The 24279-nt window shown below is 51.2% G+C and overlaps 1 protein-coding gene across 1 annotated transcript; it reads right to left on the reverse strand.

Moving 5' to 3' along the window:
- Positions 1-4968: 4968 nt before the first annotated feature.
- On the reverse strand, positions 4969-21737 carry LOC309596524 (T-box-containing protein TBX6L; the record flags this gene model as incomplete). Its single annotated transcript, XM_082324825.1, has 9 exons — positions 4969-6088; positions 6710-6902; positions 7645-7736; positions 8918-8988; positions 9505-9651; positions 9987-10151; positions 10605-10707; positions 11684-11852; positions 21680-21737. 9 exons carry the CDS (start codon positions 21735-21737, stop codon positions 5662-5664), a joined length of 1425 nt encoding a protein of 474 aa, XP_082180951.1. The 3' UTR covers positions 4969-5661.
- Positions 21738-24279: the final 2542 nt, after the last annotated feature.

The following is a 24279-nucleotide window of genomic DNA, read 5'->3' on the forward strand; positions in this document are numbered from 1 at the left end:
AAGGACACGGGAGGGATGACTTACACTTACTGGATCCACAGCAATTCCCATTTCCCCCTCACCGGGATGCTGCTGGATGGTGCCCGAGCTGCTCTGGACAGCTCTGCCTCCACAGAGCCCCTCCTAGAGGGTAAACCAGAGCCAAAACCAGATCGTGAGCAGCAGAGGGCTGGCTGCTCAGCGCAAACAGAGCCAGCCTGGGGACGGACCCCGCGGTGCGACAGAAATCGGGGCTGACTCGTCCCCGTCCTCTCTGCACCAGCGTCTGCACCAGCGTCTCCACACACATCTACCCTTAACCCACCGACTCCCAGGTGCCGGCGCTTTGCAGCCCCACGGGTGGGAGCTGCAGGAGTGACGGTGCACGCAGGAGGTCTCCCCTGTGAAATACTGCTGTATTTTACGTGTAGTCTTATTTTTCAGTGGGAGGCAGAGATACCAAAACTGAGCAATGTTTTATGCCTGGCTGTGTGAGTGACGGTGTGCCTCTCCTGTATCGCTAGCTACCCGCTCCTGCTCTCCTTTATGGAGGCACAAAATTTTCCCTCTTCAGTAAAAATAGGAGAGGAAGAAATAAAAATCTCTGTATGTCCCCAAAGAACTGCAGGAGATGGAAATTAAATCCATCCACTACAGTCGCCAAGCAGGGCGCTGTCTGGGCAGTAACGCTGCAGTCGTACACCTGCACATTCAAAGGGAACAAAAACGGAGCATTAGAGAAGTGCCAGAGGCAATCCAGCACCCTACAGCAAAGTACGTCACGCCATAAAACAAACTTGCGTCACTTAGAAAAGCAAAAAAGGAGCAACACTAAATCCAGCTGAGCAGCAACACTGTTCATCACGGCTGAGGCTCTCCTCACCCCTGCGTCGAAGGATTGCTTCCCCCAGGTTAAAATTTTGTCGGATGCTGCTGCTCAGGCCCCGGTCCGGAGAACGCTTCGGCATTTGTTCTGGGCAGCACACGCCACGTGCGGCGGGGAGCACGGGCTGCGGGGCAGGCACGCTTTCCCCACTTGCTTCACCTTGTCCTGTGAGCCCGCAAGCAGCTGCCTTACCTCTCCCTGGGTTTGCTCCTGCTCAGGTTTGCTCTAACACCAAGAAGCCGCATTCAAACCTTACTACTTCTCTGCAAAGCATGACAGCGAAACAGCTTACCTGGGCTTGCCGGGAGCCAGGCCAGGAGCACGCCTGCTTCTCGCAGCCGGGGGAACCGAGAGCCGAGCCCTAGGGAAACAGGCAGAAACAGGCACCCCGTACAGCCGCAACAGAACAGCGGCGGAGGGGTGCCTCCGAGCACCGCAGGAGCCCGTCTCACTCAGGGCAGGGGGGGAAAGTGCGACAGACCACCCCTCCCCAGGCTCGGGGGAAACCCGCTGTCCTCCCTCCTCAGCTGCCCCCGGACGGTTTTACCCCCTCTCTCTTTGCTCTTGGCCATTTACAAGGTAAATTCAGGCTGAGGGCGGGGAAGCAGGTAAGTGGAGACACCTGCACCCCACACATTTGGCCCCTGATGAGCAGGGAGGGGGGCTGGCAGCTGCCTGCAGCTCCCGGGCAGGAGGTATTTATTTGGCTTTGTGTAGGAGGTATTTATTTGGCTTTGTGCGGGAGGTATTTGGCTCTGCGCTAGTCCAGCCCCGCACGCCGGGTGATGGCTGCTGTTTGCTGTTGTCAGCCAAATGCTGCATCCCCCCTGCTAAGAGGCTCCATATGGGATCCCAACCTGGGGATTGGCTTTTGAATTAAGTGGCTTTTAAGCTCTGCAATAAAAAACCATTTGACTCGAAGAATGTTATTAGTCCTGGAAGGGGGTTGCGCTGCTTGCTTGGATTTGCTTAAGGTGACATAGCACATACACTGAGCAAGGAAACGCGCAGCAGGAGCCTCCTGGGAGGCTCGCCAAGGAGCAAAGGACAGACGCGGCCACGCTGGGCAGTCGGGCCAGCCCAGAAGGAAGCAACGAGTCCGGCTCAGCCTGGCTGCCCAGCTACAAGGCGATTCAAGTGCCCCAGCCCACCCTGGGCTCCCCAGGACGTCCCCACGCCTCCCCGCAGGCAAGGAGCCCCCGCGGGGCTCACTGTACCGAGTGGGTACAAGCGCAAAGGCCGCATCCCGGGCCGGCGAGAGGGGGCCCTGCGCCCCGGGAGGGCTCGCCCTAGCTCCGGCGAGGCGCGGGAGAGGCAGGCGCTTCGCCGTGCTGCAGGGAAGCAGCGTGGCAGCGGCCTCTCCCCAGCCTGCAGCCGCTCACCGGGATGTGGCGTCTGTGGAAGAACTGCAGCGTTGGCAAGAAAGCATTTTTCTGCCATTCCCATCTGCATTGAAGCAGTGTCAGACAAGGCTTAAGGCTGCAAAAACCAGTAGGAGAAACAAAAATAAATCAGGATCTTTATTTCCCATAGGAAATTTACCTAGATCCCATTTATAGTCCATTTGCCCTCATCCTTATGTAACTCCTCTGCAGGAGAGGAGCAGCAAACACAGAGAAAATAAACAATTCGCTGCAAAGAATTAGTGCAAGAGACTGAGTCACACCTAGCGATGCGGGCAGACAACCGGGGGCGCGCTGAATACGCCGCGCAGAACAACGAACGCCGAGATCAACGGCGTGTGTCATGCATGTACGAACTGGCCTGGGGTAACACGACTGAAGTGGAGCCACTGGCGTGCTTGAAAGAGATGCACAAAAACCACACTTTAGAGTTTATTTTATTGCTCTTAATGGCCTGCCTTCCGCATGTCTCATTTCCTTTTATTGAAGCTGTCAGAGAGGCATTACATTATCTCACATGCGTGCAAAACCAGCGTTTCAGTCGAGCTCATACAGAGTTTTAAATGCCACAGCTGAAGAAAAGAAGACAGTGGGAACTGCAAAGGGAGGAGGCGGCAGCAGAGTCCCGAGCACACACCTGCGGGCGAAATCTCCAAAGCCTTCACCACCCAGGCAAGCCGCACGCACGCTCTAACCAGAGGCAGGCGAGCGCGGAAAGCAAAGGTACGTTTCTACTGAGCTGGATGATTCACTGGAGAAGGGCAAGGAGTCCTGTTGCAACAGAAGGCTGATGAGTAATTAATGGCTCGTCCTAGGCACGAGGCCGAGTCTTTTACCCCGGTGCAGAGCCGCCTGCCAAACCAGCTCTACTGACAGGTCCGTGGGGCAGCGGCGCTGGCAAAGCTGTTCTGAAGGTTTGAAAGAAAAAGAACATTACACCGATATTTGCACACGGGCTTCCCCGTGCTGCCCAGTTCTCCTCAGCTCCTCATACTCACCACAGCATGGTTTTCATCCTCACTAGCACCCTGTGACAGAGGGAAGGAAAGACAACCCGACTTCAACGATAAAGAAACAGATCTAACGAAGCAGCCTGCGAGGGGTGCGGCACTTTCTCCTCCCTTGGTAGCGCCGCCCTGGCAGCGATCGCGGCGGGGTCCCAGGAGGTCTGCCTCCGCTGCAGAGACCCTGCAGAAAGTACCCCCGGCGCCCCGCACACGGCGCCCAAGGCGCCCAGCTCCCGAGCCAGCCTTCTCATCTGGTACCCCCGGCGCGGCAAACGGCGGCCGTAACCTCAGCTACTAATGCTCAGAGACAGAAAATTTTCTCGTCCGCAGAGGACAGCCTTTTACAGCTGACCTGTCTTCACGCAGCCGGCATTTGGGCAGCAGGAAATCACATTATTCTGGGGCTAAAAACACTCTCCTCCGCGTTTTTTCCCCAACCAGATCTCTGTTTGGTGAGTCACTCGCATCCACATGCGTGTCGTGCACAGCAGGTACAAATCGCTACTGGCCAGGGTGCTATCAAAGGAGCGGCTAATGGGGTAGTACATACATATACTGCGGTGGCGTCTGACCTTTATTTAAACGCTGCACATCTCACACCCATCCTGCGAAGCCGAGGGGACGTACTTGGCTGCTCTGTACGTATCATAATTGTGGTACAAAAGCAGTTACCAACATGCTATTTAAATAAGGAAGCGGTAGTTGAGTTTCACAAATTTGTAGGGCTACTTTTCAAAGTCATTTTAACAATAATAAACACAGCTCAACACCTCTACGCTACACACATGCATAGTGCTGACCTGGTACCCCAACAGACCAGCACACAGCCTTTCCCGGTGTAGCTGCACACCGGTCCTGATGCACCGGTGGTCACAAACCCGCCCAGGTCTGCTCAGAGACAGCATCTCGCTACACACGCCTGCGCACACACAGAGAAAACCATCTGGCCTACCGGCTAAATGACACACCTCGCTGCCTACTGATGGCTACAGGCCACGCAGCAGTTTATTTAAAGTGTTACAAGAAAACATTCCCTAAATAACACCTAGGAACACGTCTATCCTCCCGGAGAAGCAAGGAGCCTATCTCAAGGCAGACCCCGCTGCCAGGGCCACTTGGGCAAACGGGTGCTTCCCCCTTCTAACACAAGATAAAAAGAAATCCTCTGCCGGCAGCGCGCGGGCCGAACGGCTCCTCCCCACGATGGGACCGCAGAGGTAAGGGGGGCGAAACTGCGCTGCTAACCGACGGTGGAAGCAGATCCCTACAGACTGCCAACAGCGGCACGACGAGGCTGCGGGCCGGCCCGGGAGGTGCCGAGCCCGCCAGCAGCGCGGCGCGCAGCTCAGGGCCCCCGGCTGTGAGCTAAAGCACGTGCCCCACGAGCAACGCCAGGCTGGCGAGAGCTGCCTATCGACCAGGCTTGCTCAGAGCGTAGCGCAGTAACCACAGCTATAAATTATATTCTCCAGGGGCGGCAGGCGGTGGAAGAAGGAAGAAGTTCACAGTGACAGATTTCCTTTCCCTCGAAAGGAAGAGGTCGGAGTGACGCAGCCAGCACTGCCGCTCGGGGCCCTGTTTCTGACAGCCACAGGCCCTTGGGAACCCCCAGAGCAGCCCCCATTCTGTGAACAACCTCCCTCCGCCACCGGCAGAACGACGAGCGCGTTTCGCTAACCGTGAATCTAGGGGTGACAGCAGAGGGACGGGCACAGGGGACCTGCGGACACAACACAGCCTTGCCGCCGCTTCTCCTGCCCGGGACAAATTCGCCCCTGCCTGCGCGACCCACCGCTGCGCTCCAGACACACGGGCGTTGCTGCGTGTTTCACCCTCACGGGCTGCTGGACGCAAGGCAAGACACGAGCTTCAGTTTGACTATGCTAAGTGAGGAAACTGCTCAAGGGGGCACCGGGGTTGCTTGTTTTGCTCGCCTTTGCAATAATTTTCTACAGCTTCTTGGCCACCTGGATGGCTTACTGAAAATCCTCAGCCCCTATCTCCTTGCACGCAAGTCCTGGGAGGAACGGATTTTGGAAACTGCCAAATGCGAGACACAAACAGCCTGGGACTGAGAGTTCAGCAGCTCTTCCAATACTGATCTTGTAGCTCCTGTGGTTTCCTACTCCTGCTGGGAAAAAAACCACCGCAGAGCACATTGATTCAGCCAGACTCACGCTGAGATGGCGGGGACAGCCACCAGTTTAGCCATTGCTTGTGAAATAGCGTTGTTGTGCAAGGAGAGAAGGAAGTGAAGGTGTCCCACGCTACCGCCTGCGGCAATGCCTCTTTGCCAAGCGTAGGCTTCGAGATCAACACTCCAGAGCAAATATTATCTCATTTACAATTTTCTTTCAGTCTTTTCTTCGGGAAGGGTCTTCCCCGTTCACCAGCAGGCATATGGGAACAGAGGGTACTGGCTCCACTCTGCCATGGTCCCGTGGGCATGTCCTGGAGCGCCCTGCGCGTTGTACTCTGTGGAGAAGGCCGAGTAGCTCATCGCCCTGTACTGGCTGTGGGAAGGCACCATCCACTGGCCGAGGCCTTGCTCCGTGCCGTAGGGACTGTACACGGGCGCGCGGGCCGCCGGTTTCCCGACAGAGTCTAGGGCCATGTTCACCACTCCTGTGTAGTCCTGGGGAGGAGGCAGAGGCGGGGGCAGCGGAGGCAGGTTGGCGAAGCCCTCTGGGAGCTGTTTGGAGTCATGCTCGGGCACCGCGGCGAGATCCAAGGGGTGGCACCTGGCCCGGAAATCGTTCAAGGCTGCGGCATCGCGGGCGGGAAGCTGCTGGCTGTCCCCGGCTTCGTGGAACCTGAGCCCCGAGGGCGGAGAGAAGAGCGAGTGAAACCTACCGCGGTGGGAAACCACCGAAAGCCCACACAGCTCCCCTGGGGAGAGGCAGGGCAAGCTCTTAGCATGCCCTCGTCCCCTTGCCTACTGCTTCACCGTACTCTTGGTGTGGATTTTAGTCCAAGCGTCGCTGTCACTCACACAGAAAAATTAAATGCCAGAGAAGGTAAACCCAGACCACTCTAGTTCTGGGTTAGTCCTAGTCTGGGCTCACTATAACTCATGCCTGAATTTGCAATGATAAGAAGAAGGGAGAAAAAAAAAAATCACTGGAGTTCTGCCACTCCTTCAACACGCTTCCTTCAAAGGACAGGCAAGTTCTGCGGTACACAGAGCTGGCTGGGAGAGCATTTCAGGACAGGGAAATAAACCCAGAATCAGTGGGTTTGAAGTAACGCAGAAAGGCTTTGTTGTGGAGGTATTTCCATGCTAATCTAGCACCTATCACCCAGGCATGCTGTCCAACAGAAAGGCATCCTTCCTCACTCCCACTAGCTGTTTTTCTTGGGAAATACCCAGTAGAGGAGGAGGAATCCCATCAGTAAAGGGTGCCTTTGGACGGGAGCACCGGGGCGGGACTCACCGATAGGTCTGGTAGGACGGCGTAGGCACTTGCTGCTCTCTGGCCAGGCCCTCCCTCTGGTCGGCTGGCACCGGCGACGCTGCAGGAAAGGCATGGCTGCCGTTCTGCTCCGAGACCCAGAAGGGGTACCCGCTGCTGACCACGATGGGGTTACTCTCTTCCTTCACATCTGCAGTCTCATCTTTCTCAAAATCTGACTCACAGTGGGGAAAAGAAAGAATGGAAAAAAGTGAGAAGGGGAAGGGAGACCCAGAGCTCACAGCGGTCTCTTGGCAGCTGGATTAAGCGCAGGATGGTGGAAGGAAACACGCTAACACCTCTTCCATAGCCCTACTGCCTTAAGGGACGCGCCCTTTGCAGCTTTTGTCTGCCCTTACACACTGCGGTGTTCGGTCCTGCCCTGTCCTCTCCTTAGTTGTAGTACTGCAAGCAGCACCATGAACTGGAGCAAGGAATGATCACGCTTAAAAACAACCTAACAGAAAGAGTAAAGATTTTTTTTTTTTTTTAATGGTATCAGTTCCCCCATCTGCACCACAGCCTAGCTGGACAAACAGCACTGCTGGCACAACTGCACCGATGAGAACCAAGAAGTAAGGAACGGGTGATACTGCAAGCTCGTATCGCTATTGATGAAAAAACATTATGAAAGCACAGCCCACGCTCATACGCGGTCACAAAGCGTGGCTAGGCTGGGCGGCTGGTGGGAGAGCTGATGAATAGTCAGCAATGACAAGCGACTTGCGAGCAGGCTCCTGTGGATCACTGCCAGACAGAGGCAGAGACCCAAAGCCATCAGAGACAGCACCCTATGGGCTCCCCCAGGCCACGCTCCCCGGCAGGAGACAGCAGAGCTACGTCGCTCTTCCTTTTCCTTCCCGCGGCCTGGGCACTGTTTGGAAATCATTCTCTGGGCTTGTCATGATCGATATTACCACGTTCCTCAGCACCGGACTCCTTTTCCTCGGGCAGCTTCCTCTTCTGGCCCTTGGCTGGGCTAGGCTTCTGGCACTTGGCGCGTCCTTCCCTGGGAAAGAAAGAAGACACGGGGGTAGCTTGTATGTGAGCTTTCTGCCTAGATGAATATGCAAGGGATGCTGGACAAGCCCTGGAAGACAAAAGGATGGTTTGAACCTCTCTGACATTCTGTGACTTAAACCTCTCCTAGCAAAGCACCCCGATGGGCCCTTGGGAATTCCCTTGCCATAGCCGAATTACAGGGTTAGCCGTGCCGCCTGCCGCCAGCGCACGCTTCCAGCGAGGGCCCTCGCCCCGCAGGGTACGGGGGACAGGCCCATGAAGGGGCTGCCCGCTTCACGTTTGCACAAAAGGCACAATCAACGTGGAAACTCAGCACTGGAGGTTTTGGCACCGAGTTTGTAAGCGTAGTGCGATGCTGGATATACATACTATACACACAGGTACATGTACAGTAGCGTGGGTCTTTTGCTTGAAAGCAGCTTTCTTCCTAAATGGAAAACGAGTTTAAGGTTAGTCAGAAATGATCCTATTAGGAGGAGAAAGAAAATCTATGACATTTTCAAAGTTTAAGTAAAAAAGAGTCAGCTTTGGCCTTTTTCATCAGGAAATTAGATTTTTTTTCAGGCATAAAAGAACACAAAACAAAATCTCAGATATTTTCATCACATTTTCTGCTTGGAAAAAAACATTTTTTCCGTCTCTGTTGCCAGTCTATGGTTGCATTTAAGCTTTTTTTTCCTCATCTTATCCAGTGGCTGCCCTCAGACCAGACAGAAGATCTCGCGGGTATTGGTATCCATCTTCCTCTTGCAGACAACATCTCCTGTTGGAAGAGACACTTTTCCACACACAGGGAAAGGAGATGAGGGAGACTACGAAGTCAGAATCAAGCTGATCTCGAAGAGACACAATGATCTCCTGTGGACTCCTGTTATCACTGCTGTTCACGTGTCAGACTCCAGTCTAGCTCCAACTTGCAAGCGGATGCAGGTCTCAATTTGTCACACCTCCCGCATTTCTGGAGGAAATCCTGTATCGCCTCCCACTCCCCAAGCCTCTGGGGAGGAGGCTGCACAGGGGGACGCCGTGCCCAGGTACAGGCCAATGCAGAGTGCACAACGCAGCAGGCTCTGCAGGGCTGGCTGCTACAGTTCTGCTCAATGGCCTTGGGCAAAATTCACACGTGAATTCCAGTTATAAAAAAATTAAGATGAAAAGACAGTTTACCTTCGAGTGTTCTTCCCATGCTCGCGGAAACCTTTAGCAAATGGATTGTTGTCAATCTTGAGCTTTGTAATCTTAAAATAAAAGGAACAAGATTCAGTATCGTGGTGACTGGGGCTGGGTTCTTCACCATTTCAAGACCTTCACCTCAATATTTATCACAACAGCTTGTCTGAGGGTTTCGGGCATGCCCTTGCCACCGTACCTGAGCTCGCCCATCAGCTCCCGTTATTGATTAGGAACTGACAGAGAGAAGTGACTTTGCCAGGGCCAGCGGGAATTTGGGTGGGATTCATCCGACCAGAGAAATATACAGGGTCAGTATCTGGATCCAGACTTTTGCCCATACTTTCTACTGCATTTAGGGTTCTGTTAATCACTGACAGTGCACTTAATACAATTAAGGTGCATGATTCACCTCAGCCCGGAGTAGATATTTTCCATAGGAACCATAATGTGCCTATTTTTTTCCCCACTGCCCATCACAGGCGCCCTGGGTGACCAGCTTGGGAGGAGACACCTTCCTCTACAAGGTTTCTAAAGACAGAGTATTTAGCACCGTGTCCAAGGGCAGGGCTTGCACACTGTACCTGCTCATTCTGGTAGGCAGTAACAGAAGTGAAGACAGTCTCAGGGAAGCTGAAGACTTGAAAGATGCTCCAGCGGACGCTGAAGAGGTCATCTGCCTGCACGATGTGGAAGCGAGGCTTGTAACGGTGCATGGAGTGGAGGATGATCTGGCACAGAGACAAAGGAGAAAGTTTCTGTGTGCAACCACTGCCAACGCACCGTGCAGTCTCCTGCGGAGGCTCCCAGGACATCCACTTCGAACCAGGGACGCCTGCCCGGGACTGGTGTCTCCACCATGCCTCCACAGTGACAGCGCAGGCTAAAGCCTTCCCTCACAGGCAGCTAAGAGAGCACGAGGGCTGGGCTGAGGAAGGAAGAGAGGGCACTGGGATATGTTTTCATTTCCACATGATCTAATTTCTCACAAATCTCACTTATTTCCCTTACATCCATCTGCAATGAATTCCAAGAGAGCACAGCACAAAGGCCAGCTACAACCTACGTGCCCGTGTTGATCCAGAGTGTTGTTGGTGAGCTTCAGTTTTTGGAAGGAGACGGGTTCTTTCATCCAGTGGCTGCCGGGAGCTGGGGAGTCTGGGTGGACGTAGGTGCGACAAGGGAGCTGGGGCTCTGCTTTTCCAGCAACTTCCCACTGATCTTTATTCCACTGTGAAGGGAAAGACGGAAATCTAGCGCTTAAAAAACGTTACTTTCAATATAGCAAAACCCCAGCAACTTTGCTTCATCGTTGATTTAGTGGACTCCTCTGAAGCACAGTCCCGACGAGCAGCAGATTGTCTCTCATAAGCCATGATCACATTACCAAAACAGCTCCAAGTTTAGGCCTCATTTTTCCTCCCTTTCTCCCAACGGCTGTCAGAGAAGTCTGACGTTAATCGTGATTAAAACTGTACCGCTTACAATGAGAATTAGTTGCCTTTCCACCTGCTCCCCAGGCAAAACTGACAAATAACTCCAGAGAGGCATAAAATCCACCAGTCACTTCTGAACTTTGTTCAAAGACAATTTATTCATCAGCCTGGCCAGTGAAGCACAAAGATTAATCTATTTCAAATGAAGATGGAAGGACAGCATCACTTCTATTATTTAAAGTACTTACCTTGTACCTGAAGTTGTCCATTGGCACAAAATCTACCAGCATGAGGTACTTGGCATATGGGATTAAGCCGGAGACTTTGATTTTGCATTGTGGAAACATTCGTCTGAAGGAGAAATGAAATACGCAGTGTAAGGATTTCTCTGTAAAGTGGATACTGCCTAATGGCCAAGCAGCAGGTCATGTTTGCTCACTATTGCGCAAAGCTGTGGTAGCAGTATTTCTACAGGCCAGCCACTGAGCGTTTTTACCATTTTACTGGTGCATTCGTCTAATCCTGTGGGCTGGGGTGGAACAGGCACTAACAGGGCAGCAGTCACTGACGGCCTGGCATCGTTACTGCTTTTGTTCTTCTGATTCTTGTAACACAATAGTGAGAAACTTAAAAATTTGGAATTTGCACCTAGTTCCTAGCCGTCTGCAGCTATCACAGACCTGGAGGACAGATTAGAGCATTTTCTAGTGTGGGCAGAAAACGTGCTCTCATCTAAGAGCACATCTAGCTTTCTGTTCCAGTACTCCCTGCCACCGCTTTCATCTTCTGACTCTGCAAAAAAGCTTTGACACCTACCTCCCTACCCAAAGGGATTATTTCAGCTCACAGCAGCTTTGACATAATGCATTACAATTTCACAATTTCATATTCTTTCACTGCAAGCTCCACAATGCATGACTCATTTAAACTTTAGAGTAGTCTGCGTCCGCAGATCGTTACTATTCTACGCCATGTTCTTGTCTGCAAGCGCAGACTCAAAACCAGGCATGTACTGCTCAGCTGCCGCCGCCCGCGACCGAGGCAAAGGAAGCCCAGGGCCCTTCCAGAGCACCCTCACAGCGGCAGCAGAACGTCAGCGTTAAGCGCTGAGATAAGAGCACAGAAGTTTTCTCAGCACATCAGCCCCACAGTGACCTTTTGGGACTTCTATGACACCCTGCAAGTGCAATTCTTCTGCCGGGGCAGGCAGATGTGCATAACTGGCTACAAAATTAGCTTAAGGGCCACCATTCAAAAAACGAGCGCTCGGAGATTTTGTTAACAGCTTGGAGGGGTGTCGTGCGGGCAGCTGTCCCGCTCCCCTCACCTGCCGGATTTGGTGATGATCATCTCAGTTCCTATCTGATGAAACTTCATCCAGAGACCCATGTCCTCGAGGGTGACCACAATGGAGCTCTGCGGGTAGGGCTCCAGGCTGGGGGAAGGCAGTGCCTCACACGGCGCTTTCACGTCTACCGGGAGAGAGAAAACAGTAACTGCGGACAGGCAGGAGGGAGCCGGCGTGAAGCAGCCTCTCCTGCGCAGAGACAGCGCCCCGAGACCCAGCACCCACGCCGGCCCTCCCCGCAGCCCCCGGTGCCGGCTCCCTCCAGTACAGGGAGCTACTGAATTTCACACGCTGCTGTAACAGATGGGGTCCGACACCTGGCCGTTCGCTCCCCCGCCTGGCCTCGGTTCGTCTCGGCCCCGAGCCACCCTGCGCAGCGCTGGCTCAGCTCCGGGAGCTGGGTGCCCTGACTTCACCCAGGAAGGCCCAGGTGCTGCCAAGAACTAGGGAGTCTGCGCCACAACAAACCTCTTAAAGAAAATCCATTCTTTTTCTTCAAAGGTTTTTTGTTACTTACTAGGCTCAGAAGGCATAAAGGCTTTTCCAACAGGTTTGTTTTTAGTCGATAAGTTCTTTTGCAAAGATCTGTGTGTTGTAAAAGCTCAACCTGATTTCCTTTATTCCAAGACTCAGACTGGCAGGTAGCCACAATCCGCTTTTATTCCTGTTCTGGTATGATCAGGGTTACACAAAACACTTCACCAAGAGAAGAAAATGAAAGCTGAAAGGATTGGAAAGATTTTAAGTGCACCAGTGGGTAATGGGAGAAAACGACAGATAGGTGGTAGCAGAGGTGAAAAATCTCTCCAGAGGACAAAGCAGGAACAGACAGGAGAGCCAAACGTAAGTGAAGGCAAGACCGGGAGGCGACAGAGCCAGACCACGGAATATCCTGAGAAGAGGACGACTGGTCTGAACTGGACTTGGAGATGGAGACCACCGAGGAGCCTGTGACGGCAGTGGAAGGCGCCTCGTCAGTAACGCACCACGGCCCATCAGAGCTGCCTGCAATATGCCTGCACTTTCTGCTACAGGCAGAGGACTAACTACGGTCCTGTGGAAGAGAAGGGGGAACTACAGGAGAAACCGTCTTTGGTGTTGGTGGTACCCACCTCCTCTGTAACGCTCTTTGGATTAAAAACCTCCTGTAGGAGCTCTTAACTATATTGCAACACACGCAAGGTTGCTGCTGCCGTACTGAAAAGCCCAGGCAAAAAAATAAACAGTTCCATTTTAGGTCAAAACTTGACCCGGTATAGCTACTGGTGGGCTGATTTCATACCCGTCGGGCTTTACTAACACCGCCCTGCGTCCGAACGAGGTGTTGCTAAGCCCGCTCGGCGCGGGGGCACTCACCGCAGCAGCGCTGCCCTCGGTTCGGGGCCAGCCGGCCCCTGCTGCGGGCGATGGTTATCCAGCCACGCACCGCTATTCCTTTAAAAGGGAGATATTTCTGCCTCTCAGCCTGATCAAATCTTATTCAGAGCGTATCAGAAATAAGGGAATTTTCACCTTGTTACAGCTTTCCTGAGTAACGTCTTCCAAAGAATAAGCATGAAAAGTAGACAACTATTTCCACAGAAATTCGCTTTTTCCAGAAAGCAACATCTTTCCACAAAAACAACCCAACACGAGTCTCGGGGGTTCTTCCCACACTATTAGGAAGTAAAAGGCATTTAAAAGTAATTTTGTCAGTTTGTAAAGGTCTTTAGGCATTTTCAAAAAATATCCTCTACCCTTTTTTCTGCTTTGATCCAACATTAATGAACTGGCTAAGAAGTGACACCTAGTTTGCTCGCTAAGATTAGCCTGTTAACATCTTCTTACTAAAGCTTCCCCCATATCCTCCTGCAAAGACATGAAAGCTGCCATGAGACGCTGCATTCGGTAGCTCAGTGCAGCACATGTATCAAAAGGAGTTACAATAAAATTGGGCTGATTTCCCACAGGAGTCATCCAGTCACAAATACGTGCAAACAGATTTTGATTAGCTAGACAGATGCTCGCTCCTTCCCCAAATGAATTTTACAATTAACATTTTTGTAAGCAAATTCCAATGCCATTAAATGAGACTACAACGAGGCAGATCTCGGGAGTCCTTACTGAGGGGAGGCTTCCAATGAAATCAAGAGGAACTTAAGTGAAAGGCGTTCAATACTGCATTAAAAAGCAAAGGCAGATGTTATGACCTGGTTTTCACGAAAAAGAGTCCACAACGCACCTGTATGAGCAAGATGCTACCAGAGACAGGGGAAAAGAGCTGCGCATACAATAAACATTGCGGCAAAGATTTAAAAACGTAGTTAATGATGTCTTTCACCCTGCAGGTTTTGTGTGCGCTGCCTGAGGCTGAGAAGCAGGACACCAACAGTTTGTGTGGGACCCGGACCCAGCCACGGCGTGAGCTGGCTAACGGAGCCGCCCCGCTGGCTACAGCCACGGGCAGCCGGCCTCAGCGGGGTTCTGCAGCGGCGGATCCCTTTGCAGGATCCACTTTGGATTTCCTTTGCAGAGCCAAAGGCTGGCGTGCGAGGGCTTCAAATTCACTCCTAGTCTGCGCCTGTGTAACTAATGCCAGGACTCACGCAGACATCTCCCCACAAAGATGCACTGCAGCACGAAGAGGTTTGTGGCAGGGTGTCCAAGCACTGAACTGAACATGTTAGATCTGTACTTCTGGTGTTCCCTCTTCTATGCAACTTATTTTTTATTTTAAGTATTATTTGAAAGAGATTTAAACATTTTCCAAGAATTTTAGTTCTAAGCTATTTTAAAAGTATTCATTATTATTATCATTGTGGTGGTAACACCGCATGTGGCACATTTTAAAACATACTCCTTAGGCCAAGATTAGGTTGAAAGGGAAGACAGCTGCTATGATAAAGGCACTGAAAATTAAGAGATCTTTAAAATCAAGCATGAAATAGATTGAAGTCCTTATATAAATAAGAGCAGTTTGTTCTTCAGTTTCTGTACCTAGAATAGGCTGTACGTATCCTTTTCCTACCTTGGAGATGGAGAGAAAGAGAAATGAGAGCCAATGCAGTAACGCTTGGGGGGGTAAGATCTTTGGACAGAAGATGCCAGTGTATAACCCACACGCCTAAAGCCGTCCCTCAATTAATCGTCAGTTACTGAGACAACGTTACGATGTTAGAAAATCTGTTGCAGACTTCCCACGAAGTATGGGGTAGGGTTTGCAATACTGGGAAAATGCCAAGCTAAAAGGTATGCTTCTTACCTTCACTAGAATCAGTTATTATCACATTCATTGCTGTTAACTTCCCAGTGAAGAAGTCCAACACTAACAGCCAGCCAGTGTCCACAGGGAAGAAATGCATATCAAGATATAAAGCTATCTGAGAAATTAATCTTGCCAACAATCAAAAAAAACCCCATGGTCTCTGATCTTATAAATGTCAGTAGAAACACCTCGACCCTCTGGAGGGAACCTCATTTCTCAGAACCAGAAAGCTTTTTGGCAGTAATGAAAGTATGGTGTTTCTACAAATGCAATGGCTTCTCCTCTCAAATGCACTCAGCCATCACCTGGAATATTTCTGCTGTGTGGGGTCAGACACCAGAAACAATTCAGTAAGAAAACGAGGCGACTTCTGCAACAGCTGGAATCTTTAACACGATAAAATACCGTAGTACAGTCTGTGATCTTTTCGTTGTTGCTCTTTCGCTTTTCAAGTCAAAATTCTCTTGAAGTGGCAGAAATCAGTATGAATTAGACCAACACAGTATGGACCGCTTTATAAAAACCCAAAATAACAGCGAAGGCAGAAACTGAGTCGTTGCACATGTATTTTGCTTATGAATGAAACACCACGTTGCAGAGGTAGAGGAAGGAAGCTGAGAGTCCGCAGCCACCTCCAACGCCTGCGTGAACTGCGTACACCTCAGCGAGGTACAGAGCCGTTTCCTTCCCATGCAGACGAACGCCCAAGACCAAATTTGGGTTTCAGCTACTGCCACGCAGCACCCGGACTGGCCCTCAGTTTCCCAACGCACATCTGTCATCGGGCCCAACCTGATCATGCCCCGCGCAGAGGAGGTTAACAACACGCTATGAGACGGACTGATGAGGCAAAACGTAAATAAAACCCTACGGAAATCACAAAAATCCTGTGTTTGGGCATGAACCTGGTAGAGGTGGGGTATGCCTGCTTGGAGTTTAGACTTTCAAAGGGCAGAGAAAAAAACAGAAGAAAAACCAAATAGTTTGTATCAGAACTATTATTAGCAAGATGATAACAAATACTCCCAAACCTTCTGTGGCCTTCAGCCTGAAGGAACTCGGGGTACTTTGCAGACAATATACGAAGAACCCCTCTAGCCTTCAGGGAATGACCACCACCTTGCACAAGGTGATACAGATAAGGGAGTTGTGGGCACAATTGTGAATAAACCTTTGCTACCTGACAAAAGATCTTCCAAGGCTCACAAAGAACACTCAAACCCACAATTTCTCATCTATTGCTACCAAAAAAAAAAAAAACCAAACCCAAACCCAAACCATTCTAGAAATCCTCTCTAGCCACACACACACTACTAGAAATGCTGGTAACCCTTCAGGAGCACTTGCTCTCTTTCTAAAATGATTGTAGGCTCTTGGCATAAGTCTGGGATCTTTCCGCGCAATAAGGACAAGGAGGGAGTCCTTTACCTACCTGGTAAAGCTTGCATTTTTCCATGTACTGTGGAGTCTAGGAGGCTGCACGGCTGAGGGCACCGCAAGAGCTCTTGCAAGGGGAGCCACAGTAGTCCAGCTCAAAAGCAGGTCTGATCTCCTGAAACAAGCAAAAGCCCTTCCCTCCGAGATCCAGTGTCAAGAGTGGCCAGGGACTCCAGGCGCAGCTAGCCAAGGTGAGCTCCTGTTTTATGGAGGCTAATGAGCAGGGAGGAGCTTCTCGCCAGGGCTGTCCCCTTGCGATCCTTTGATGTCCAAAGGGACAAAGAGAGGAAGGATCTGCAGCAATGGCTGGGGCTAGGGGAAGAAAATCAAAGAGAATTAACATGGCTTTGACATACAGGAAACCCTACAGGGGAAATGCACCTTGATTTACTGCTAACGCACTTTTAAACAAATAGAGACAAGACCAAAAACATCAGCTGAAGATTTACCTACAAAATAAAAAAATCACTTAAACAGCAAGCAGGAAAAATTTCCTTCTGGCTATTGCAAGGATTTGGTATAGTTTTAATCTCCAGAGTACAGAATCATTTTACTCTTGATTTCTGGTATCAGAATCAGGACTGTATCGAGCCTGCTCCTTCCCCAGTGGGCGATTAACAGTCTGTGGTAAGGTTTGCTCTCACGACTGGGATGCTGCAGCAACACATTCATTCACCAACAGATGTCTTCTCCACTAACAGAAACACATTGGATGAGGTAACGTTACTTGCCTACCCAGTCTTTCCGTTCACAGCCCTTAACTGCGCGGTTAATTGTCCTGCTGCGCTGTTTTTCTACGGCAGGGTCCTCACCGTTGCGTCGGATCTGGTCTGAAGCTCAGGACTGAGGCTGCTCTGCAGGCAGCATCTTTTCAGCCGAGCTTCACGAGTCAAAGTTGCAATTGTTTAATGACACAGCCGTGCTAGCATATAATTTTACCGGCACCAAATTCCTTCGGCTGGCACCTTCCGGGGCCAGCGCAAGGGATCCCAGAGCCTCATGGTGGATCAGACACAGGTCTCAGGCCTTGTTCAAGGCACGGCTCTTACGGAAGGCTGAGCAGAAACTGAAGGCCTTCAGCATTTTCCTTTAATTAGTTTATTCTGCAAGTGTGACCATTAGCTTTTGTACTTACAAGTGCTTACAAGTGCTAAGAGACAGCAATCAAGTCTCATGCTTCAGGGCACAAAACAGCCACTACACCTCGGTGAAGAAGGGAGTTCTAGGCATTCATGAACACAAATTGCTATACTAACATTTAAAGGTCAAAGATGTTCAAAAAGAGGAGGTCAAAAGCAGGATATCGGTCTCAATGGGCCAGGGTTGGAACCCGCACAGCAAATTCAGGAGCTCTCTTCATTTCAAAGAGGGTTGCTCTAAGCCTGCAGCTGATCCATGGGCTAGTTTTGCTCCCAATAAAATAAACGGGGTTTTATTTTCTCAGTGATGTTATTGGGACATCTGATTTTCAGTCCGACATGCAAAACATACTCTGAATTCAGTTAGTTTCTGTAACCAACAGCAGCCCCTTAGTTCTGCTCTCACTGCGCTTTGGAGCAGGCAGTGCAGGGACACGCAAAGGGGACGGAGGAGCTGAACCAGCCGCGGGGACGGAGGAGCTGAACCAGCCGCGGGGACGGAGGAGCTGAACCAGCCGCGGGGACGGAGGAGCTGAACCAGCCGCGGGGACAGGCTCTGTTTCAATGGCACATTGGATTTGAGGCACACCAGCACCAGGCAGGGAGAGAAGGGCCAATGCTTAGCGTGGCAAGGAAGAACGTTTAGAAGAAGGGGGTTGGAGAGCTGGAGAAGTCCTGAGGAGGATTTTATAGCAGGAGATGATCCATTGGATCCCGACACCTTTGAAGGACCACATCCAGCCTTCCTGGCATCCCTTTGAAACTACTGGATAACGCAGAAGACCACAGGCTCTCCTCCTTCAGCTAACTTGGGGACAGCCAGCACTGGGGCGTCTCAGTACCGCTGAGGAGGAGACTGCCGCGTGGTGGAGCAACATCAGCTTGTAGGTCAGCTGGAGATTATTCATTACATATGGGGAAAAATAAGTCGGAAGAGAAAAGATCAGCTGAAAATGGTATCAAGGTCGAATCTCCTCTGCCTGTACTTGCACAGCCACAACCAGACACAAACAAAACGGGATGCAGAAATGCTGTTCTGCTCTGCTACCAAAGGAAAGCCAGCGTCAAAACTGCCCCCTCCATGTCCCGCTTTTCTAATGCTAGTATTTTAATTGTAGAAAGCAGAAGACAACCGTAATCAGAATCTGAAATGGAAAAACAGAACAAGAATTGGGTCAGATTCAAGCTAGCAGCGCGATGGATCAGCATCCCACACAGTATGAAACTGCACAACAGCAGCAGCAGCGCGGGCATTGCAGACTCCGCGCCCGACGGGAGCGTGGGATGGGGACCGCGGCTGCCTTCTCCCCGAGCAGGGCACGGGGCGGCCTCCTGCTGCCACTTCGTTTGCACGCTGCGCATCAGCGCGCCTAGAGAACACACATTTGCTACCAGTGCTGAAATCCTTTTGGCTTTTCCCAGCTGATTGATGGGGAAGGTGGAGTCATTAATTACCCATGACTAGGTAACAACTAGCTTTCTCCCAGCCATTCTCGTTGCACTGGAAAGGTTTTAAAAGTGAAAAAAAAAAGTGAATTTGTTACTATTGCTGGAAAGCGTGGCTAACAGGAGCGATCCCTGTGAATTCATCACTAGCCAAGGGGGAATTTAGCACCTTACCCTCTCGTCTGTCTGTCCACGCAGCACCCTCAGGCAGTTTGCTGGGAAGGCAGAGGGGAATGTGCTGGTGTCTAACAATTCACCGGCAAATTGGAGGCTGGGGGGCGAAAGGGATGGGGGAGAGAGTGGATCGGACGTGTGTAAGGCAGCGACACGCAGCCCTGCTCCCAGCTCATGTGCAGCAGCAGGTACCAACCCGGCAGCGCCCAGCTCTAACAGCAGCCTCCTGCGAGGCTGAAGGCAGCGCAGAGGGAGGGGATGTGCGCTGGCAAAGGCAGAGGCCAAGAGCTTTTGCTTTGCATCTCTTTGAGGAGGTGATTAGAAAGAAACATCCCCCTCTGGGTTTTGTAGTAAGGCAAATGTTTTCTGGCACTTCTCCCGTTAACCCTTAACTCTCAACAGGGCCTTGCAGGGAACTGGTCTGCACACATACCTCCCCCATTCCCGCCTCCTAAACTGGGAGCTCTCGGAGATGGGCCATCACCTTGCCTGCTCCGGCTGGTGTCTGGGGCGCTCGGGCTGGGGGGGAGCAGAGCAGGCGGGTCGGCTAGCGGGGGGCTCCGGCCAGCGGGGTCCGAGCCCGCCAGCGGGGTCCGAGCCCACCAGCGGGGTCCGAGCCCGCCAGCGGCTGCACCGCCTCCGGCCAGGCAGAACTTCCAGGGCAGCGCTCTGCCCGAGAGCAAGCCCCAGTGCGAGGCGTGAAGTTACTGTCCAGGAGGCTGCTGAAATGCAACAGAAATCCAGATTGGTAATAACGATCTTTTGAAAGAGCTGGTCCCAGATCGGTGCTCATCTGTATCAGCGCTCGGGTGCAGCAGCCAGCCATCCAGCCCCTGCAGACTTCCCTCTCTGCACACGATTGTGAGAGCGCTATCGTACCAGCTTCAATAAAACCGGGCTTAAGTGAAGCAGTGTTGTCTGCCTGAGTTTGCACAAGCAAGAAAAAAATAACGTGGAGAAGTGCAAACTGCATTTAAGAGATGCTCCCCTCCGAAACATGGAGATAGCCTTACTGCCATTTAAAGGTGACTCATTTAGCAGATTCCCACCTGGCACACGCAGGCCACAGTCCAGAGAGTCTTGGCAACTCTTTATGAAGGATACTCTGCCGTCTGCACAGGGTGAATACTGAAAACGTGGAAAGGCAGCGTGTCATTAACAGGACCCAAAATAAAATAAATAGATAGCCCTACACTGATGGCTACTTATTTTCGTACTTAATTAAAAACATGAAGCAGCCTCAGACTCTCCAGACAGCTTCAGAATTTGTGAACCTGCCCCTTAAACAGAGGCTCAGCTCGCTGCGGAGCAAACGGGGCCACGGGGAAAAGCCGTGTTTTTCCAGGAAAAAGCCTGACCAAACTATTGCTCCTACGGCTGTGCCAGCCTCAAAGCAGGGGACTCCTTGTCCGTGTTAGTGACTGACATCTCATACAGAAAAAAAGGGAATACAAGCGCAACTCCTCCGAGGGCAGGGAGCCAACCGAGCGCACGGAGCAGGGTCGGTCGGGACGGAGCGGCTGAGCTCCGGCGGCATGGGCACAGGCTGAATTTGGGCAGCTTTATCAGCAGGTCTCTGTGGCTGGCTACAGGAATGGCGAAAGCTTGCAAAGTGCTTTGAGATCCTCTGAAGAAGCAGTACGTATCATTTCCTATCGTGTGGCAGCGTAAGGAACAGTTCCTAGCCAATTCCTTACAGCAGCTCACGTAACATGGCATTTTCTTCTGATGGTGGGAAATGGCACCTTTTTCTCCCCTTTTTACAGCTGGAAAAGCTGTCCGGTGTCTCCGGGCGTGTTACACGTACAGTGCCACGCAGACGTTCCTACCCTGGGACCCGTGCAAGGGCCCCCGCAGAAGGCAGACCTCTGTAGGGCTGAAAGCCCCATGCTGAGCCCCAAACTGTATCACCCCCACATCTTCCCTGCGCTCCCAGAAAGCAAACATCACATTTGGCAAAGCAGACCAGTTGGTTGGAGAGGGCCTGTTGGTAGCAGCTCGGCGCTAACTCCCAGCAGGCGCGCGGGAGGCAGGCGCAGCGTGCTGCGGGGCCGGCCCTGCGCCCACCCTGGAGCGGCTGGTGCTTGAGCAGCGGCGGGATCTGTTCTGGAAGGCAACGCTGAAACCGGCTCACCTAAAGGGAAAGTTGTACATTACAAGTTTAACACAAGGCTTCTCCTCCGGCAGGTTTGTGGATTGAGGTACCTGCCCCCAGCGCTGTGCTCCTGAACTGAAGAGACGAGGATGCTCTCCCGTCTCATATCCGCCCTCCCCAGCCCCTGGAATATGCGCCCCTCTCCCAGCAGTTAGTTAGCATTGAGACAAGAAGGGAACCACTTAGCAGCCACTTAACACTGCAGGCTGCGTTTGGCCTCAAAGGCTACAGTCCAGAGTCAAATGCAAAATATTTCTGTCTAGAGCCCTTTCAAGTTTTCGCAGACTCCTGATGTTAGGTCCACTGTTTTCCTGTCAAACCATTGTGTTCCCCAGACACAGCTCAGCACCGTCCCGCTCAAATCCACAAAAAGTACATACTGAAAGGACTCGCAGCAGCAAGGCGCAGGAAAGGGCCAGCCAGCAGCAGGCTCACCATGCCCGCACCCTGCCAGGGCACCAGGCAGGGCCGGCCTTGGAAGCAGGCAGCCAACACCTCTGGCTTAACGTCCATACATAAATACTTCCATATTGATACACATGCGCACGCACTCGCACGCAAAGAGAAGCATTATGCAGAGCTTAAAAATTGCTGGCAGTTCACTTCACCACGAATCGAGACCAGCAAAGAACCCGCGCAGAACGGACTCGCTGAAGGGACGCCCGGCGGCTGCTGCAGCCATCTCCCTTAACAAGCTGACTTTTCCAGGAAAAAGCAGCAGCCCGAACCCAGAAGCCTCTATCTCAACTATTTGGACTTTCGAGATTGCAGATACGCTGTCACACTACCTTGGTGTCCACAACAGATCAGTTTTGTTGGTGCGCAAGCCAACAACAGATAAACCAAGAGATAAAAAGCCAGACTGCAATCATGCAGGTCAGTTTGCAAGTCACTTTGGTTTGCCCACACAGACTCAGTCTGTCAGCGTCGTAAGGAAGTTCCCATCCACTGTTCATCACAGCGATGTTCTAATCAAACCGGGAAATCGATAAGCAGTATCCTTCCCGATCAAAGGAACTGTCTTCAAAGAGCAAATGAAACTTGTTAAGATTTAAAGGTTTTGCAATATAAAAATAAAAACTGTTGTGAGCTCCACAGAGCTGGGCAGAGCTCAGCTCCTCCAAAATCACTACTGACCCTAAGGAACTTTTTGAGGAAGATTGTTAACATTACCAGAAAGCAAGAGGAAAGAGAACCATTAAACCACACACAGTTGATTTTGATTCAGAGCATTTTACAATAAATCATGTTTTGTTTTACTAAGACTTTATTACCACCTTTTTTTTTTCCCCTTTTACAGTATTATTTATCATTTCTTTAAAAAAGAACTATAACAAATTATATAGCCATAGGATACATACAACTGCGCGTACATCTGACAGGGAGAAGGGAACCGAACCCGCAGGATGCCTAACCAACCTGTAGCGTCCGAGCTGAGCGATTTATAGGGTCTCCCGCAAAAAAAAAAGAACGCCAAGACAGATTCACGCAGCACATCCCGCAAGGCAGTTTTTGAAAGCTGACTTAGAGCATTATGATGGGACATTCCTAATCTGTAGGGAAGTTTGAAGTCAGTAACAAAGAGCTGGAAATACACATTCGTTTTAGGCAGCAAGACCTTGATAAACTCTGAGCTGTACTTTTTCTCGCCCAACTTGTTCATCCCCCCGTAGCCAAATGATACCGATGTCCACAGTAGCGATACTCAGGTAAGAATCCTTTGACAGCACCAATAATAGAAAAAAAAGCACCTGTCGGAGTCCATGGACTCCTCAAGCCTGCCGTGGGCCGGGGCTGCCCTACGCGCCCGTGACCCGACACAAGCAATGGCAGCTGCCACCTCTTCCCGCCATCCCTGGTCTGTCCAGGCTTTTTGCTCCATCCTTCTCGTATCGGCGAATTCCTCATCCCCGTTGCGTGCGGCAGCCGCGGGCCGGGGTACCGACCCCGGCAGGATCACAGACCCAGGGCTCCCGCCCTCCCCCGACCCAGCGGATTGTGAAATGTTTATGACCTGGCGCTTATGGCTCCAGAGGTGCTGAATGGCCTTTTCCCCCCTCCAACTCTCAGCCCCTGATGGGCAGCTACAGACCAACTTTCAGCCGGTTTGGTCCGTAGTTGCGGATTTTATTGCCCAGTTTGTCTCTTCGGCTCACATTTGTAAGCTCCAGCGTAGATTTTTCCCTGGGTAACACTCTGCAGCTCAAAGAACTCTTCTTGTTTTTATTACATCCTTAGTGATTAAAGGGATATTTAAACCTCACAGTGCTCCCTGCTGTGAATATAAAAGCCTAGCATCATTTTGGATAGATGTGTTTAGAAAAATAAATTAAAAATTAGCCCTACTATAGCAGACAAATGCTTCTAAGTTGTTAAGAACATCAGGCACTCGAACAATTTAAATTCATTGGTTGCAATTCCTTGAGAAACCAAGGGACGGCCCATGACTTTGAGCTATCCGAACAGTTACACAGACAAGTTCCACCTCGGCTGAGGACGAGAGGTGTGCAATGACTGCATTGTACTGAAAATACTTGATTTCATCTACTTAGGCATAAATGACTTAGATTTCTTCTCCTCTCTAACCTAGCGATCACGAACACGCACGTAGTAGGTACCATTCTTAAAAACACAATCTTCGCTTTTGCGATGGCAAAACCGTTTTTAAATGACTGGCACTTTACAACCTCATCTATGCCTGCCAACCAAATGTAGATACAAACAACAATATAATGTAAATTCAACAGAAATATTTAAATTCTGCTAAGAAGAGTGCTGGGGAGCGTGCAGGAGGAACTCGAGATCGTATTTGAGAGCAAGCACTCCTTCTGAGCAGAGATTAGATGGTTATCCATAACGAGGTCACGGGGTTTGCCACCCCTGACACCGCAGTTACTGGTTTAGGCTTCTGCAGGGAGCTACTGCCGGCGCCCGGCTCGGTGAGAGTTAAGTCTGCCTGCAAGCAGGTTTGGACCCACCG

This window comes from Platalea leucorodia (assembly GCF_965183815.1).
Source record: "Platalea leucorodia genome assembly, chromosome: 12".
Taxonomy (NCBI): domain Eukaryota; kingdom Metazoa; phylum Chordata; class Aves; order Pelecaniformes; family Threskiornithidae; genus Platalea; species Platalea leucorodia.